Source organism: Oncorhynchus gorbuscha, linkage group LG25 (assembly GCF_021184085.1).
Source record: "Oncorhynchus gorbuscha isolate QuinsamMale2020 ecotype Even-year linkage group LG25, OgorEven_v1.0, whole genome shotgun sequence".
Classification (NCBI taxonomy): Eukaryota; Metazoa; Chordata; class Actinopteri; order Salmoniformes; family Salmonidae; genus Oncorhynchus; species Oncorhynchus gorbuscha.
In genome coordinates, this window is record NC_060197.1 from 5,548,662 (window position 1) to 5,565,336 (window position 16,675).

At 37.1% G+C, this 16,675-nt stretch overlaps 1 protein-coding gene and 1 pseudogene across 9 annotated transcripts in view; one reads left to right on the forward strand and one right to left on the reverse strand.

The window, feature by feature from the left end:
- The window catches only part of LOC124014314 (liprin-alpha-2-like), a 261,318-nt gene extending 246,135 nt beyond the window's left edge, over window positions 1–15,183 (forward strand). For 6 of the 9 annotated variants that reach the window (XM_046329152.1, XM_046329154.1, XM_046329155.1 and 3 more), the window contains 3 exons: window positions 286–439; window positions 14,225–14,238; window positions 15,036–15,183. In XM_046329152.1, coding sequence (XP_046185108.1) covers window positions 286–439; window positions 14,225–14,238; window positions 15,036–15,176 — 309 coding nt within the window. In that variant the 3' untranslated portion in view covers window positions 15,177–15,183. Of the gene's footprint in view, window positions 1–285; window positions 440–804; window positions 862–14,224; window positions 14,913–15,035 lie in introns of all 9 variants that reach the window. The other 3 variants (XM_046329153.1, XR_006835003.1, XM_046329156.1) reach the window with 3 other exon arrangements.
- A 631-nt stretch (window positions 15,184–15,814) lies between these two features.
- LOC124013555 overlaps window positions 15,815–16,675 on the reverse strand; it is a 38,890-nt pseudogene continuing 38,029 nt past the window's right edge.

A 16,675-nucleotide genomic window follows, 5' to 3' on the forward strand; every position in this document is an offset into this window, starting at 1 on the left:
GTTGTCAATCATTACTCTGTTTTCCACCATCTCACTGCACCTCAGACCTGTCCTCGGTTTCCACTTCCCACCCATCACTCATTTGTCTCTCATATTGTCTTAGAGTTGGTTTGAGATATAAATATAAGGGGCCTTGGGAAATTAGTCATATTTGTTAGCTATACACTAACACTATAAACACTATATGCAGACACAAGCTGTTCTCAGACCAGTTTATTTGGTGATAAGATAATGGCTTCCATCTCTAAACTCAATCCCTAACATGTTTGTGTGTCTGTCCATCAGTATGAAGATAATGACCTCCGGGGGCCATCGTGGAGGAGGCAGTTCCCCCCGCGGGACGTCCATGGGATCAGTATGATGCCCGGCTCGGCAGAGACCCTCCCCGCTGGCTTCCGCGTCACCACCGGCTCACACTCCCGTAGGCTACCCCCCGAAGGTGAGCTCTCCCACCCCCTGCATGGCCAAGACCCCCACAAAGTAGACCTAACAATTCAACTAGAGCATTCAGTTTAGGGCACTTAGCATGGATGAATGTGAATTGCTAAAAATGCCAAGTTTCAGGGTAAATTGCACTCATCAAACACTAACAAACATAGCTAACTGCCACAAAATGTATTTGATTAAGATTGTACCTGGATACATTTAATTTCTGTGTTAGAGTTTGGGGAGGTCCTCTTGCACCTCTCTTTACTTGGAGCTCTCTCCTCATCACTCTCTCTCTCGTCTATGGGTGTATGGGTGGAGCATGTTGCTGACTGTACCTGTATTTCCTCTGCCCTGGGACTGCTGCTCTGTGTGCAGTGCTTTATGAGGCGCTGGATGACAGTCCTGACGACATGTATTTGGACTGGTTTCAAGGTCAGATATACTGGAGCGATACCATGTGGCCTGCTGTTGGCCTGTGTGCCGTTACGCCCCCCCAAAACTCCCCGGTTCCTGCTGTCCACCCTACCGTACCTCTTCTCTTCTCCAACTGTCTTCTCTCTCTACCTCTACTGCTCTGTTTCGTTCTGCTCCTGATGCCAACTACAAGAGTGGCCATTGTTTGTCCAGGTTGTCCGTTTGTTATTGTAGACATATTGTGTGTCCAGTAATTGTTACTCAGGTTACTGTTATTAGCAGAGTAGTTGTTAGTTGCAGCCTCTGCTGCTGCACCCTTGAAGTTAAAGCAATGAATCCCCTTTGCATATGTTAGTTGTGCTATGTTAGCTGAGCTATGTTAGTTGAGCTATGTTAGTTGAGCTATGTTAGTTGAGCTATGTTAGCTGAGCTATGTTAGTTTTATGTTAGCTGAGCTATGTTAGTTTTATATGTTAGCTGAGCTATGTCAGTTGTATATTAGCTGAGCTATGTTTGCTGAGCTATGTTAGCTGAACTATGTTAGCTGAGCTATGTTAGTTCTATGTTAGTTGAGCTATGTTAGTGCTATGTTGGTTGAGCTATGTTAGTTTTATGTTAGCTGAGCTATGTTAGCTGAGCTATGTTAGCTTAGCTATGTTAGCTTAGCTATGTTAGCTGAGCTATGTTAGCTTAGCTATGTTAGCTGAGCTATGTTAGCTTAGCTATGTTAGCTGAGCTATGTTAGTTGAGCTATGTTAGTTGAGCTATGTTAGTTGAGCTATGTTAGTTCTATGTTAGCTGAGCTATGTTAGTTGAGCTATATTAGTTGAGCTATGTTAGTTGAGCTATGTTAGTTTTATGTTAGCTGAGCTATGTTAGTTTTATGTTAGCTGAGCTATGTTAGCTGAGCTATGTTAGTTGAGCTGTGTTAGTTCTATGTTAGCTGAGCTATGTTAGCTGAGCTATGTTAGTTGAGCTGTGTTAGTTCTATGTTAGCTGAGCTATGTTAGCTGAGCTATGTTAGTTGAGCTATGTTAGCTGAGCTATGTTAGTTCTATGTTAGCTGAGCTATGTTAGTTGAGCTTAGTTAGTTTTATGTTAGTTGAGCTATGTTAGTTTCATGTTAGCTTTGTTAGCTGAGCTATGTTAGCTGAGCTATGTTAGTTGAGCTATGTTAGTTCTATGTTAGCTGAGCTATGTTAGTTCTATGTTAGCTGAGCTATGTTAGTTCTATGTTAGCTGAGCTATGTTAGCTGAGCTATGTTAGCTGAGCTATGTTAGTTCTATGTTAGCTGAGCTATGTTAGCTGAGCTATGTTAGCTGAGCTATGTTAGTTCTATGTTAGCTGAGCTATGTTAGCTGAGCTATGTTAGTTGAGCTATGTTCATTTTAGGTTAGTTGAGCTATGTTAGTTTTATGTTAGTGGAGCTATGTTAGTTTTATGTTAGTTGAGCTATGTTAGTTTTATGTTAGCTTTGTTAGCTGAGCTATGTTAGCTGAGCTATGTTAGTTGAGCTATGTTAGTTCTATGTTAGCTGAGCTATGTTAGCTGAGCTATGTTAGTTGAGCTATGTTAGTTCTATGTTAGCTGAGCTTAGTTCTATGTTAGCTGAGCTTAGTTCTATGTTAGCTGAGCTTAGTTCTATGTTAGCTGAGCTATGTTAGTTGAGCTATGTTCATTTTAGGTTAGCTGAGCTATGTTAGTTTTATGTTAGCTGAGCTATGTTAGTTTTAAGTTAGCCGAGCTATGTTAGTTTTAAGTTAGCCGAGCTATGTTAGTTTTATGTTAGCCGAGCTATGTTAGTTTTAAGTTAGCCGAGCTATGTTAGTTTTAAGTTAGCCGAGCTATGTTAGTTTTATGTTAGCCGAGCTATGTTAGTTTTATGTTAGCCGAGCTATGTTAGTTTTATGTTAGCCGAGCTATGTTAGTTTTATGTTAGCCGAGCTATGTTAGTTTTATGTTAGCTGAGCTATGTTAGTTTTATGTTAGCTGAGCTATGTTAGTTTTATGTTAGTTGAGCTGTTAGTTTTGTTAGCTGAGCTATGTTAGTTGGGCTATGTTAGCTGAGCTATGTTAGCTGAGCTATGTTAGTTGAGCTATGTTAGTTGAGCTATGTTAGTTGAGCTATGTTAGTTCTATGTTAGCTGAGCTATGTTAGTTGAGCTATATTAGTTGAGCTATGTTAGTTGAGCTATGTTAGTTTTATGTTAGCTGAGCTATGTTAGTTTTATGTTAGCTGAGCTATGTTAGCTGAGCTATGTTAGTTGAGCTGTGTTAGTTCTATGTTAGCTGAGCTATGTTAGCTGAGCTATGTTAGTTGAGCTGTGTTAGTTCTATGTTAGCTGAGCTATGTTAGCTGAGCTATGTTAGTTGAGCTATGTTAGCTGAGCTATGTTAGTTCTATGTTAGCTGAGCTATGTTAGTTGAGCTTAGTTAGTTTTATGTTAGTTGAGCTATGTTAGTTTCATGTTAGCTTTGTTAGCTGAGCTATGTTAGCTGAGCTATGTTAGTTGAGCTATGTTAGTTCTATGTTAGCTGAGCTATGTTAGTTCTATGTTAGCTGAGCTATGTTAGTTCTATGTTAGCTGAGCTATGTTAGCTGAGCTATGTTAGCTGAGCTATGTTAGTTCTATGTTAGCTGAGCTATGTTAGCTGAGCTATGTTAGCTGAGCTATGTTAGTTCTATGTTAGCTGAGCTATGTTAGCTGAGCTATGTTAGTTGAGCTATGTTCATTTTAGGTTAGTTGAGCTATGTTAGTTTTATGTTAGTGGAGCTATGTTAGTTTTATGTTAGTTGAGCTATGTTAGTTTTATGTTAGCTTTGTTAGCTGAGCTATGTTAGCTGAGCTATGTTAGTTGAGCTATGTTAGTTCTATGTTAGCTGAGCTATGTTAGCTGAGCTATGTTAGTTGAGCTATGTTAGTTCTATGTTAGCTGAGCTTAGTTCTATGTTAGCTGAGCTTAGTTCTATGTTAGCTGAGCTTAGTTCTATGTTAGCTGAGCTATGTTAGTTGAGCTATGTTCATTTTAGGTTAGTTGAGCTATGTTAGTTTTATGTTAGCTGAGCTATGTTAGTTTTAAGTTAGCCGAGCTATGTTAGTTTTAAGTTAGCCGAGCTATGTTAGTTTTATGTTAGCCGAGCTATGTTAGTTTTATGTTAGCCGAGCTATGTTAGTTTTATGTTAGCTGAGCTATGTTAGTTTTATGTTAGCTGAGCTATGTTAGTTTTATGTTAGTTGAGCTATGTTAGTTTTATGTTAGCCTGAGCTATGTTAGTTTTATGTTTGAGCTATGTTAGTTTTATGTTAGCTGAGCTATGTTAGTTTTATGTTAGCTGAGCTATGTTAGTTTTATGTTAGTTGAGCTGTTAGTTTTGTTAGCTGAGCTATGTTAGTTGGGCTATGTTAGCTGAGCTATGTTAGCTGAGCTATGTTAGCTGAGCTATGTTAGCTGAGCTATGTTAGCTGAGCTATGTTCGTTTTATGTTAGCTGAGCTATGTTAGTTTTATGTTAGTTTTATGTTAGCTGAGCTATGTTAGTTTTGTTAGCTAAGCTATGTTCGTTTTATGTTAGTTGAGCTATGTTAGTTTTATGTTAGTTGAGCTATGTTAGTTTTATGTTAGCTGAGCTATGTTAGTTTTATGTTAGCTGAGCTATGTTAGCTGAGCTATGTTAGCTGAGCTATGTTAGTTGAGCTATGTTCGTTTTATGTTAGCTGAGCTATGTTAGTTTTATGTTAGCTGAGCTATGTTAGTTTTGTTAGCTGAGCTATGTTAGTTTTATGTTAGCTGAGCTATGTTAGTTTTATGTTAGCTGAGCTATGTTAGTTTTAAGTTAGCCGAGCTATGTTAGTTTTATGTTAGCTGAGCTATGTTAGTTTTATGTTAGCTGAGCTATGTTAGTTTTATGTTAGCTGAGCTATGTTAGTTTTATGTTAGCTGAGCTATGTTAGTTTTATGTTAGCTGATCTATGTTAGTTGGGCTATGTTAGTTCTATGTTAGCTGAGCTATGTTAGCTGAGCTATGTTAGCTGAGCTATGTTAGCTGAGCTATGTTAGCTGAGCTATGTTAGTTGAGCTATGTTCGTTTTATGTTAGCTGAGCTATGTTAGTTGAGCTATGTTAGTTGAGCTATGTTAGTTCTATGTTAGTTGAGCTATGTTAGTTTTATGTTAGTTGAGCTATGTTAGTTTTATGTTAGTTGAGCTATGTTAGTTTTATGTTAGCTGAGCTATGTTAGTTTTATGTTAGCTGAGCTATGTTAGTTTTATGTTAGCTGAGCTATGTTAGTTTTATGTTAGCTGAGCTATGTTAGTTTTATGTTAGCTGAGCTATGTTAGTTCTATGTTAGTTGAGCTATGTTAGTTCTATGTTAGTTGAGCTATGTTAGTTCTATGTTAGTTGAGCTATGTTAGTTGAGCTATGTTAGTTTTAAGTTAGCCGAGCTATGTTAGTTTTAAGTTAGCCGAGCTATGTTAGCTGAGCTATGTTAGTTTTATGTTAGCTGAGCTATGTTAGTTTTATGTTAGCTGAGCTATGTTAGTTTTATGTTAGCTGAGCTATGTTAGTTTTATGTTAGCTGAGCTATGTTAGTTTTATGTTAGTTGAGCTATGTTAGTTTTGTTAGCTGATCTATGTTAGTTTTATGTTAGTTGAGCTATGTTAGTTTTGTTAGCTGATCTATGTTAGTTGGGCTATGTTAGTTCGGCTATGTTAGTTCTATGTTAGCTGAGCTATGTTAGCTGAGCTATGTTAGTTGAGCTATATTAGTTGAGCTATATTAGTTGAGCTATGTTAGTTTTATGTTAGCTGAGCTATGTTAGTTTTATGTTAGTTGAGCTATGTTAGTTTTGTTAGCTGATCTATGTTAGTTGGGCTATGTTAGTTCTATGTTAGCTGAGCTATGTTAGCTGAGCTATGTTAGCTGAGCTATGTTAGCTGAGCTATGTTAGCTGAGCTATGTTAGTTCAATGTTAGCTGAGCTATGTTAGCTGAGCTATGTTAGTTGAGCTATATTAGTTGAGCTATATTAGTTGAGCTATATTAGTTGAGCTATGTTAGTTGAGCTATGTTAGTTGAGCTATGTTAGTTGAGCTATGTTAGTTTTATGTTAGCTGAGCTATGTTAGTTTTATGTTAGCTGAGCTATGTTAGTTTTATGTTAGCTGAGCTACGTTAGTTTTATGTTAGTTGAGCTATGTTAGTTTTATGTTAGCTGAGCTATGTTAGTTTTATGTTAGCTGAGCTATGTTAGTTGAGCTGTGTTAGTTCTATGTTAGCTGAGCTATGTTAGTTGAGCTTAGTTAGTTCTATGTTAGCTGAGCTATGTTAGCTGAGCTATGTTAGCTGAGCTATATTAGTTGAGCTATATTAGTTGAGCTATGTTAGTTGAGCTATGTTAGTTGAGCTATGTTAGTTTTATGTTAGCTGAGCTATGTTCGTTTTATGTTAGCTGAGCTATGTTAGTTGAGCTGTGTTAGTTCTATGTTAGCTGAGCTATGTTAGTTTTATGTTAGTTGAGCTATGTTAGTTTTATGTTAGCTTTGTTAGCTGAGCTATGTTAGCTGAGCTATGTTAGTTCAATGTTAGCTGAGCTATGTTAGCTGAGCTATGTTAGTTGAGCTATATTAGTTGAGCTATATTAGTTGAGCTATATTAGTTGAGCTATATTAGTTGAGCTATGTTAGTTGAGCTATGTTAGTTTTATGTTAGTTGAGCTATGTTAGTTTTATGTTAGTTGAGCTATGTTAGTTTTGTTAGCTGATCTATGTTAGTTGAGCTATGTTAGTTGAGCTATGTTAGTTTTATGTTAGCTGAGCTATGTTCGTTTTATGTTAGCTGAGCTATGTTAGTTGAGCTGTGTTAGTTCTATGTTAGCTGAGCTATGTTAGTTTTATGTTAGTTGAGCTATGTTAGTTTTATGTTAGTTTTATGTTAGCTTTGTTAGCTGAGCTATGTTAGCTGAGCTATGTTAGTTGAGCTATGTTAGTTTTATGTTAGCCGAGCTATGTTAGTTTTATGTTAGCCGAGCTATGTTAGTTTTATGTTAGCTGAGCTATGTTAGTTTTATGTTAGCTGAGCTATGTTAGTTTTATGTTAGCTGAGCTATGTTAGTTGAGCTGTGTTAGTTGAGCTATGTTAGTTGAGCTATTTTAGTTGAGCTATGTTAGTTGAGCTATGTTCAGTTTTATGTTAGTTGAGCTATGTTAGTTTTATGTTAGTTGAGCTATGTTAGTTTTATGTTAGCTTTGTTAGCTGAGCTATGTTAGCTGAGCTATTTTAGTTGAGCTATGTTAGTTGAGCTATGTTCATTTTATGTTAGTGGAGCTATGTTAGTTTTATGTTAGTTGAGCTATGTTAGTTTTATGTTAGCTTTGTTAGCTGAGCTATGTTAGCTGAGCTATGTTAGCTGAGCTATGTTAGCTGAGCTATGTTAGCTGAGCTATGTTAGCTGAGCTATGTTAGTTGAGCTATGTTAGTTCTATGTTAGCTGAGCTATGTTAGCTGAGCTATGTTAGTTCTATGTTAGCTGAGCTATGTTAGTTGAGCTATGTTAGTTCTATGTTAGCTGAGCTTAGTTCTATGTTAGCTGAGCTTAGTTCTATGTTAGCTGAGCTTAGTTCTATGTTAGCTGAGCTATGTTAGTTGAGCTATGTTAGTTGAGCTATGTTAGTTGAGCTATGTTCATTTTAGGTTAGTTGAGCTATGTTAGTTTTATGTTAGCTGAGCTATGTTAGTTTTAAGTTAGCCGAGCTATGTTAGTTTTAAGTTAGCCGAGCTATGTTAGTTTTATGTTAGCCGAGCTATGTTAGTTTTATGTTAGCCGAGCTATGTTAGTTTTATGTTAGCTGAGCTATGTTAGTTTTATGTTAGCTGAGCTATGTTAGTTTTATGTTAGTTGAGCTGTTAGTTTTGTTAGCTGAGCTATGTTAGTTGGGCTATGTTAGTTCGGCTATGTTAGTTCTATGTTAGCTGAGCTATGTTAGCTGAGCTATGTTAGTTGAGCTATATTAGTTGAGCTATATTAGTTGAGCTATATTAGTTGAGCTATGTTAGTTTTATGTTAGCTGAGCTATGTTAGTTTTATGTTAGTTGAGCTATGTTAGTTTTGTTAGCTGATCTATGTTAGTTGGGCTATGTTAGTTCTATGTTAGCTGAGCTATGTTAGCTGAGCTATGTTAGCTGAGCTATGTTAGCTGAGCTATGTTAGCTGAGCTATGTTAGCTGAGCTATGTTAGTTCAATGTTAGCTGAGCTATGTTAGCTGAGCTATGTTAGCTGAGCTATGTTAGTTGAGCTATATTAGTTGAGCTATATTAGTTGAGCTATATTAGTTGAGCTATGTTAGTTGAGCTATGTTAGTTTTATGTTAGCTGAGCTATGTTAGTTGAGCTTAGTTAGTTCTATGTTAGTTGAGCTATGTTAGTTTTATGTTAGTTGAGCTATGGTAGTTTTATGTTAGCTTTGTTAGCTGAGCTATGTTAGCTGAGCTATGTTAGCTGAGCTATGTTAGTTGAGCTATGTTCATTTTAGGTTAGTTGAGCTATGTTAGTTTTATGTTAGCTTTGTTAGCTGAGCTATGTTAGCTGAGCTATGTTAGCTGAGCTATGTTAGCTGAGCTATGTTAGTTCTATGTTAGCTGAGCTATGTTAGTTGAGCTATGTTAGCTGAGCTATGTTAGTTGAGCTATGTTAGTTCTATGTTAGCTGAGCTATGTTAGTTGAGCTATATTAGTTGAGCTATGTTAGTTGAGCTATGTTAGTTGAGTTATGTTAGTTTTATGTTAGCTGAGCTATGTTAGTTTTAAGTTAGCCGAGCTATGTTAGTTTTATGTTAGCCGAGCTATGTTAGTTTTATGTTAGCCGAGCTATGTTAGTTTTATGTTAGTTTTATGTTAGCTGAGCTATGTTAGTTTTATGTTAGCTGAGCTATGTTAGTTGAGCTATGTTCGTTTTATGTTAGCTGAGCTATGTTAGTTTTATGTTAGTTTTATGTTAGCTGAGCTATGTTAGTTTTGTTAGCTGAGCTATGTTAGTTTTATGTTAGTTGAGCTATGTTAGTTCTATGTTAGCTGAGCTATGTTAGTTTTATGTTAGTTTTATGTTAGCTGAGCTATGTTAGTTTTATGTTAGCTGAGCTATGTTAGTTTTATGTTAGCTGAGCTATGTTAGCTGAGCTATGTTAGTTGAGCTATGTTCGTTTTATGTTAGCTGAGCTATGTTAGTTTTATGTTAGTTTTATGTTAGCTGAGCTATGTTAGTTTTGTTAGCTGAGCTATGTTAGTTTTATGTTAGTTGAGCTATGTTAGTTCTATGTTAGCTGAGCTATGTTAGTTTTATGTTAGTTTTATGTTAGCTGAGCTATGTTAGCTGAGCTATGTTAGTTTTATGTTAGCTGAGCTATGTTAGTTTTATGTTAGTTGATCTATGTTAGTTTTATGTCAGTTGAGCTATGTTAGTTTTATGTCAGTTGAGCTATGTTAGTTGAGCTATGTTAGTTTTATGTTAGCTGAGCTATGTTAGTTTTATGTTAGCTGAGCTATGTTAGTTTTATCTTAGCTGAGCTATGTTAGTTTTATGTTAGCTGAGCTATGTTAGTTCTATGTTAGCTGAGCTATGTTAGCTGAGCTATGTTAGTTGAGCTTAGTTAGTTCTATGTTAGTTGAGCTATGTTAGTTTTATGTTAGCTTTGTTAGCTGAGCTATGTTAGTTTTATGTTAGCTATGTTAGCTGAGCTATGTTAGTTCTATGTTAGCTGAGCTATGTTAGCTGAGCTATGTTAGTTGAGCTATGTTAGTTGAGCTATGTTAGCTGAGCTATGTTAGTTGAGCTATGTTAGTTGAGCTATGTTAGCTGAGCTATGTTAGTTCTATGTTAGCTGAGCTTAGTTCTATGTTAGCTGAGCTATGTTAGCTGAGCTATGTTAGTTTTATGTTAGTTTTATGTTAGTTGAGCTATGTTTGTTTTAAGTTAGCCGAGCTATGTTAGTTTTAAGTTAGCTGAGCTATGTTAGTTTTATGTTAGCTGAGCTATGTTAGCTGAGCTATGTTAGTTTTATGTTAGTTTTATGTTAGTTGAGCTATGTTAGTTCTATGTTAGTTTTATGTTAGCTGAGCTATGTTAGTTTTATGTTAGCTGAGCTATGTTAGTTTTATGTTAGCTGAGCTATGTTAGCTGAGCTATGTTAGTTTTATGTTAGCTGAGCTATGTTAGTTTTATGTTAGCTGAGCTATGTTAGTTTTATGTTAGTTGAGCTATGTTAGTTTTATGTTAGTTGAGCTATGTTAGTTTTATGTTAGTTGAGCTATGTTAGTTTTATGTTAGTTGAGCTATGTTAGTTTTATGTTAGCTGAGCTATGTTAGTTTTATGTTAGCTGAGCTATGTTAGTTTTATCTTAGCTGAGCTATGTTAGTTTTATGTTAGCTGAGCTATGTTAGTTGAGCTTAGTTAGTTCTATGTTAGCTGAGCTATGTTAGCTGAGCTATGTTAGTTGAGCTTAGTTAGTTCTATGTTAGTTGAGCTATGTTAGTTTTATGTTAGCTTTGTTAGCTGAGCTATGTTAGTTTTATGTTAGCTTTGTTAGCTGAGCTATGTTAGCTGAGCTATGTTAGTTGAGCTATGTTAGTTCTATGTTAGCTGAGCTATGTTAGCTGAGCTATGTTAGTTGAGCTATGTTAGTTGAGCTATGTTAGTTGAGCTATGTTAGCTGAGCTATGTTAGTTGAGCTATGTTAGTTGAGCTATGTTAGCTGAGCTATGTTAGTTGAGCTATGTTAGTTCTATGTTATCTGAGCTTAGTTCTATGTTAGCTGAGCTATGTTAGCTGAGCTATGTTAGCTGAGCTATGTTAGTTGAGCTATGTTAGTTTTATGTTAGTTTTATGTTAGTTGAGCTATGTTTGTTTTAAGTTAGCCGAGCTATGTTAGTTCTATGTTAGTTGAGCTATGTTAGTTTTATGTTAGTTGAGCTATGTTAGTTTTATGTTAGTTGAGCTATGTTAGTTTTATGTTAGTTGAGCTATGTTAGTTGAGCTATGTTAGCTGAGCTATGTTAGCTGAGCTATGTTAGTTGAGCTATGTTAGTTTTATGTTAGTTTTATGTTAGTTTTATGTTAGTTGAGCTATGTTCGTTTTATGTTAGCTGAGCTATGTTAGTTCTATGTTAGTTGAGCTATGTTAGTTTTATGTTAGTTGAGCTATGTTAGTTTTATGTTAGCTGAGCTATGTTAGTTTTATGTTAGCTGAGCTATGTTAGTTTTATGTTAGCTGAGCTATGTTAGTTTTATGTTAGCTGAGCTATGTTAGTTTTATGTTAGCCGAGCTATGTTAGTTTTATGTTAGCCGAGCTATGTTAGTTTTATGTTAGCTGAGCTATGTTAGTTTTATGTTAGTTGAGCTATGTTAGTTCTATGTTAGTTGAGCTATGTTATTTTTATGTTAGTTGAGCTATGTTAGTTTTATGTTAGTTGAGCTATGTTAGCTGAGCTATGTTAGCTGAGCTATGTTAGTTTTATGTTAGTTTTATGTGCGTTTTATGTTAGTTTTATGTTAGTTGAGCTATGTTCGTTTTATGTTAGCTGAGCTATGTTAGTTCTATGTTAGTTGAGCTATGTTAGTTTTATGTTAGTTGAGCTATGTTAGTTTTATGTTAGTTGAGCTATGTTAGTTTTATGTTAGCTGAGCTATGTTAGTTTTATGTTAGCTGAGCTATGTTAGTTTTATGTTAGCTGAGCTATGTTAGTTTTATGTTAGCTGAGCTATGTTAGTTTTATGTTAGCTGAGCTGTTAGTTTTATGTTAGCTGAGCTATGTTAGTTCTATGTTAGTTGAGCTATGTTAGTTGAGCTATGTTAGTTTTATGTTAGCTGAGCTATGTTAGTTTTAAGTTAGCCGAGCTATGTTAGTTTTATGTTAGCCGAGCTATGTTAGTTTTATGTTAGCCGAGCTATGTTAGTTTTATGTTAGCTGAGCTATGTTAGTTTTATGTTAGTTGAGCTATGTTAGTTCTATGTTAGTTGAGCTATGTTAGTTTTATGTTAGTTGAGCTATGTTAGTTTTATGTTAGCTGAGCTATGTTAGCTGAGCTATGTTAGCTGAGCTATGTTAGCTGAGCTATGTTAGTTGAGCTATGTTAGTTTTATGTTAGCCGAGCTATGTTAGTTTTAAGTTAGCCGAGCTATGTTAGTTTTATGTTAGCCGAGCTATGTTAGTTTTATGTTAGCCGAGCTATGTTAGTTTTATGTTAGCCGAGCTATGTTAGTTTTATGTTAGCTGAGCTATGTTAGTTTTATGTTAGTTGAGCTATGTTAGTTTTGTTAGCTGATCTATGTTAGTTGGGCTATGTTAGTTCTATGTTAGCTGAGCTATGTTAGCTGAGCTATGTTAGCTGAGCTATGTTAGCTGAGCTATGTTAGTTCTATGTTAGTTGAGCTATGTTAGTTGAGCTATGTTAGTTTTATGTTAGTTGAGCTATGTTAGTTTTATGTTAGTTGAGCTATGTTAGTTTTATGTTAGTTGAGCTATGTTAGTTCTATGTTAGTTGAGCTATGTTAGTTCTATGTTAGTTGAGCTATGTTAGTTTTATGTTAGCTGAGCTATGTTAGTTTTATGTTAGCTGAGCTATGTTAGTTTTATGTTAGCTGAGCTATGTTAGTTTTATGTTAGCTGAGCTATGTTAGTTTTATGTTAGCTGAGCTGTTAGTTTTATGTTAGCTGAGCTATGTTAGTTCTATGTTAGTTGAGCTATGTTAGTTGAGCTATGTTAGTTTTATGTTAGCTGAGCTATGTTAGTTTTAAGTTAGCCGAGCTATGTTAGTTTTAAGTTAGCCGAGCTATGTTAGTTTTATGTTAGTTGAGCTATGTTAGTTTTATGTTAGCTGAGCTATGTTAGTTTTATGTTAGTTGAGCTATGTTAGTTTTATGTTAGTTGAGCTATGTTAGTTTTATGTTAGTTGAGCTATGTTAGTTTTATGTTAGCTGAGCTATGTTAGTTGAGCTATGTTAGCTGAGCTATGTTAGCTGAGCTATGTTAGCTGAGCTATGTTAGTTTTATGTTAGCCGAGCTATGTTAGTTTTAAGTTAGCCGAGCTATGTTAGTTTTATGTTAGCCGAGCTATGTTAGTTTTATGTTAGCCGAGCTATGTTAGTTTTATGTTAGCCGAGCTATGTTAGTTTTATGTTAGCTGAGCTATGTTAGTTTTATGTTAGTTGAGCTATGTTAGTTTTGTTAGCTGATCTATGTTAGTTGGGCTATGTTAGTTCTATGTTAGCTGAGCTATGTTAGCTGAGCTATGTTAGTTGAGCTATGTTAGCTGAGCTATGTTAGTTCTATGTTAGTTGAGCTATGTTAGTTGAGCTATGTTAGTTTTATGTTAGTTGAGCTATGTTAGTTTTATGTTAGTTGAGCTATGTTAGTTTTATGTTAGTTGAGCTATGTTAGTTCTATGTTAGTTGAGCTATGTTAGTTCTATGTTAGTTGAGCTATGTTAGTTTTATGTTAGCTGAGCTATGTTAGTTTTATGTTAGCTGAGCTATGTTAGTTTTATGTTAGCTGAGCTATGTTAGTTTTGTTAGCTGAGCTATGTTAGTTTTATGTTAGCTGAGCTATGTTAGTTGGGCTATGTTATTTGAGCTATGTTTGTTGAGTTATGTTAGTTGCCCTGTAATAAATATTTATGATGGAAAAGATGGATGTTTTACAGTTGCCGGTTTGTCGCTCCTCGCCCTGTTGTTAAAAGAGGACGCTGGTCAAAATCGTTGCGTTTTCAAGGGAATGAGAGATTTATTGAAACTTGCGTCTGTGATTGTGGCCCAGTGAGTTATAGCTGAACTGTAGTGCAGCAGGCTGCATTATGCCAGAACTATGGACGCAACTTCTGATACAAGTAAGTCTATCGCTGACATCCGATTGCAGGTTTTGACCAGAGTTCTTCTCTAACACTCTGTCCCCAGTGTAATCGAGCTGCCTTCCTGTATCTGCCTCTATCTGTGGTCCCTGGTCTGTGGTGGTGATGACATTAACAGACTTGTTCCTGTGCGAGGTGTGATTCACTCAAAATGGCCACGTGCACTCCTCCTCTGAGTGTGCGATGCAATGTGCCTTGGCTTTGCTAGCTGACATTTTGACTAACCTTGTTCCCGTGTGTGTGCAGTGTGTTGTATCCACAGTATGGTCTACTGTTCTCCTAGCCCTTATCAACTGGTTTAGAGTCCGTTTTGTTTGTCTCTCTCATTTGTTTGTCCCTCTCACAGTGGGCAATGGGAGCTGATCCTGTGTCAGTTGTTATGGGCATAAAGTAAGTTGGATAGCATTATCTACTGACCCTGGGCCCACTCTGGGTGTTGAAGCTAAGTGACTAACTGACGGGTCTCTGTCTCCCCCTACAGTTGGCCCCTTAGCAGTGCAGCGTCTGGACAGCTCTACAGTGAGGACCTACTCCTGCTGAGGGAGGAGAAGAGAGACTGTAAGCTGTAAGTCACACACATTATCCCTGTACAAGCTATCAGTTGCGCATACACACATGCTCACGCACAAACTCTCCCTCTCTCTTGCATCTGTCGTTCTGCTCAGGGACAGCAAATGACTGTGAGAAATTGGAACGGGGTGAGAGGGTTACTTGTCTTTACAAATAACCATGTTTGCTTGGAGAGGAGAGTCCCTGCTCTAGTGCAGGCATCCATGATCAGATGATAGGAGTCAAAGGCAGCAGCATGAGGCGGCCTCACTCTGTTGTCCCTCCTTTAATCCCTGTCCAGCACAGACAACTACAGCCACAGAACACATGGAACTTTATTCCACATCAGGTAACTGATGCAAGCAGTAGAATCAGATAAAAATAGATAAAAATGCACCTTGTGGAACAGCGGGGACTGTGAAGAGACACACACAGGTAGTATGGCAGTAATATACATTTTGTATTTTAAATATGTAGTGGTGTAATACTGTTAAATGATGTACTGTTTTATATGTGATGTAAGTGCCTTAATGTGTTCGGACCCAAGGAAGAGCAGCTGCTGCCTTGGCAGGAATTAATGGGGATCCCTAATAAATACATGAATACCCCTGAATGCCAAGGTAGAGAGATGTTAGTAATGTCAACAATAATTCCCATATGATCAAATCCATGTTCATGACAACTGCACTGTCACTGTGGATAAAGCTTCACAGTGTACTTAAACCATACCTCCTCTCTTTCAGGTCCAGATACTGTATGTAGAGAAGGTCTTACTGTACCTTGGAGCTGCTGGATGGGTCATCCTGCCTGGAACAAACATTCTGACAAGACGCACTGCCAAGAAGCACCCCCCTTACCTACCCTCCCACCCAAACTACCCCTGAAAAAGAGAGGGGGGGGGCAGAGAGGGGTGCCTCCTGCCAATCGGGGGGGGAGAGGGGTGCCTCCTGCCAATCCGCCTCCCCCCTCTGCACTTACGAGTCAAGGCCCCCTGAAACCTGGGCAGCAGCTGCCGGTGCTACTTTCCTTCAGTCTGTCCTGTTGTCACCATTTCTACCTTTTACATGTACAATAACTTGTTGAAGCATAATGTTCTGTGTATTTCTTCTACCAGGAGATGTGTAGGTTATCTGTAAATGAATATAAATATGAGGTTTTTTTAATATATATATATATAAATATATACACATCTATATTACAAAAAAAAGATATTCAGAGTTTGTGCAAATAACCCCCCCCCTTCCCATTTCAAGTCAATGACCTTGGTTAAACTATGCTGCTCCTTGAACATTTCTCCATCATTCCCCGAGAGACCATTTTGTACATAGTTATTTTCCATTGTGCTGATAAATTTGTGTTTTCACCTTGGAGAGACTGTCCATCTGGTCGCCATGTGACCCCCCCCTCCCCCTCCCCCCCCCTCCCCCAGCTGGTAAAGCCTTCCCTCTAGTGGCGTGTACAGCCCCATGTATCTGAGTCACCAGCCACAGCCCCTCACCTCACAATCATGACGGAGCCCATCTCATAGCAAAGCATTCTGGGAGGACACAGAAACGCACTGTGATGTCTACTGATGATGTGACAAGCACTTTGATACAGCCACAGACAGACTCCACTCTGAAGCTACTCAGCTCAGAGATCAAGTAACAGCAGGAACACTCTTCATCAGATGATCTCACTCACCTACAGTACCTTGACCATAAAGCCATACATGAATAAACTCAAGCTGGACTTTTTTTATTTTGCCGTGGAGTCCGACTCAGCATCGCTGAGAAATAACTGAAAGACAGACTGCTTAACTCATTGTGCGTAGAGTGTATATGAACATGTCGAAGTGAGGTGAATTTTAATGACAAACCTGTTGCTTGCTGTGACATTGGTGTAACTGTTAACTCTTTGTTTTTGTCTGAGTTGCCAGGGAAACCTATTGTACAGCCCTCCTACCTGTCTTTGAGTTATTTCTGCTGGAGTACTCGATCAAGTTTGACTTTTTTGTTGACTTTTACATCCTCGATTTGCACAAACAAAGAATCATTTTATTTTGTGTCCATTTTTTATTCATTACTAATTGTATTTTGGTCAAAACTAAGTGGTGATCAAACAAATTTTCATTGCCAATAAAAAAATACTGTCAGTGAAGTAGCTGTTGAAATGACTATTTTTCACTCATTGCTTCACTTCAGAGCTCATTCATCATATTAAACTATAAGATATAAAATAAACATGACAATTATTTTATTTAACTAGGCAAGTCCGTTAAGAACAAATTCTTATTTACAATGACTGCCTACCGGGGGTTGGGGGTTGAGACCCCCCCCCCCCCAAAAAAAAAAAAAAATGTATATATATACAGTGGGGAGAACAAGTATTTGATACACTGCCA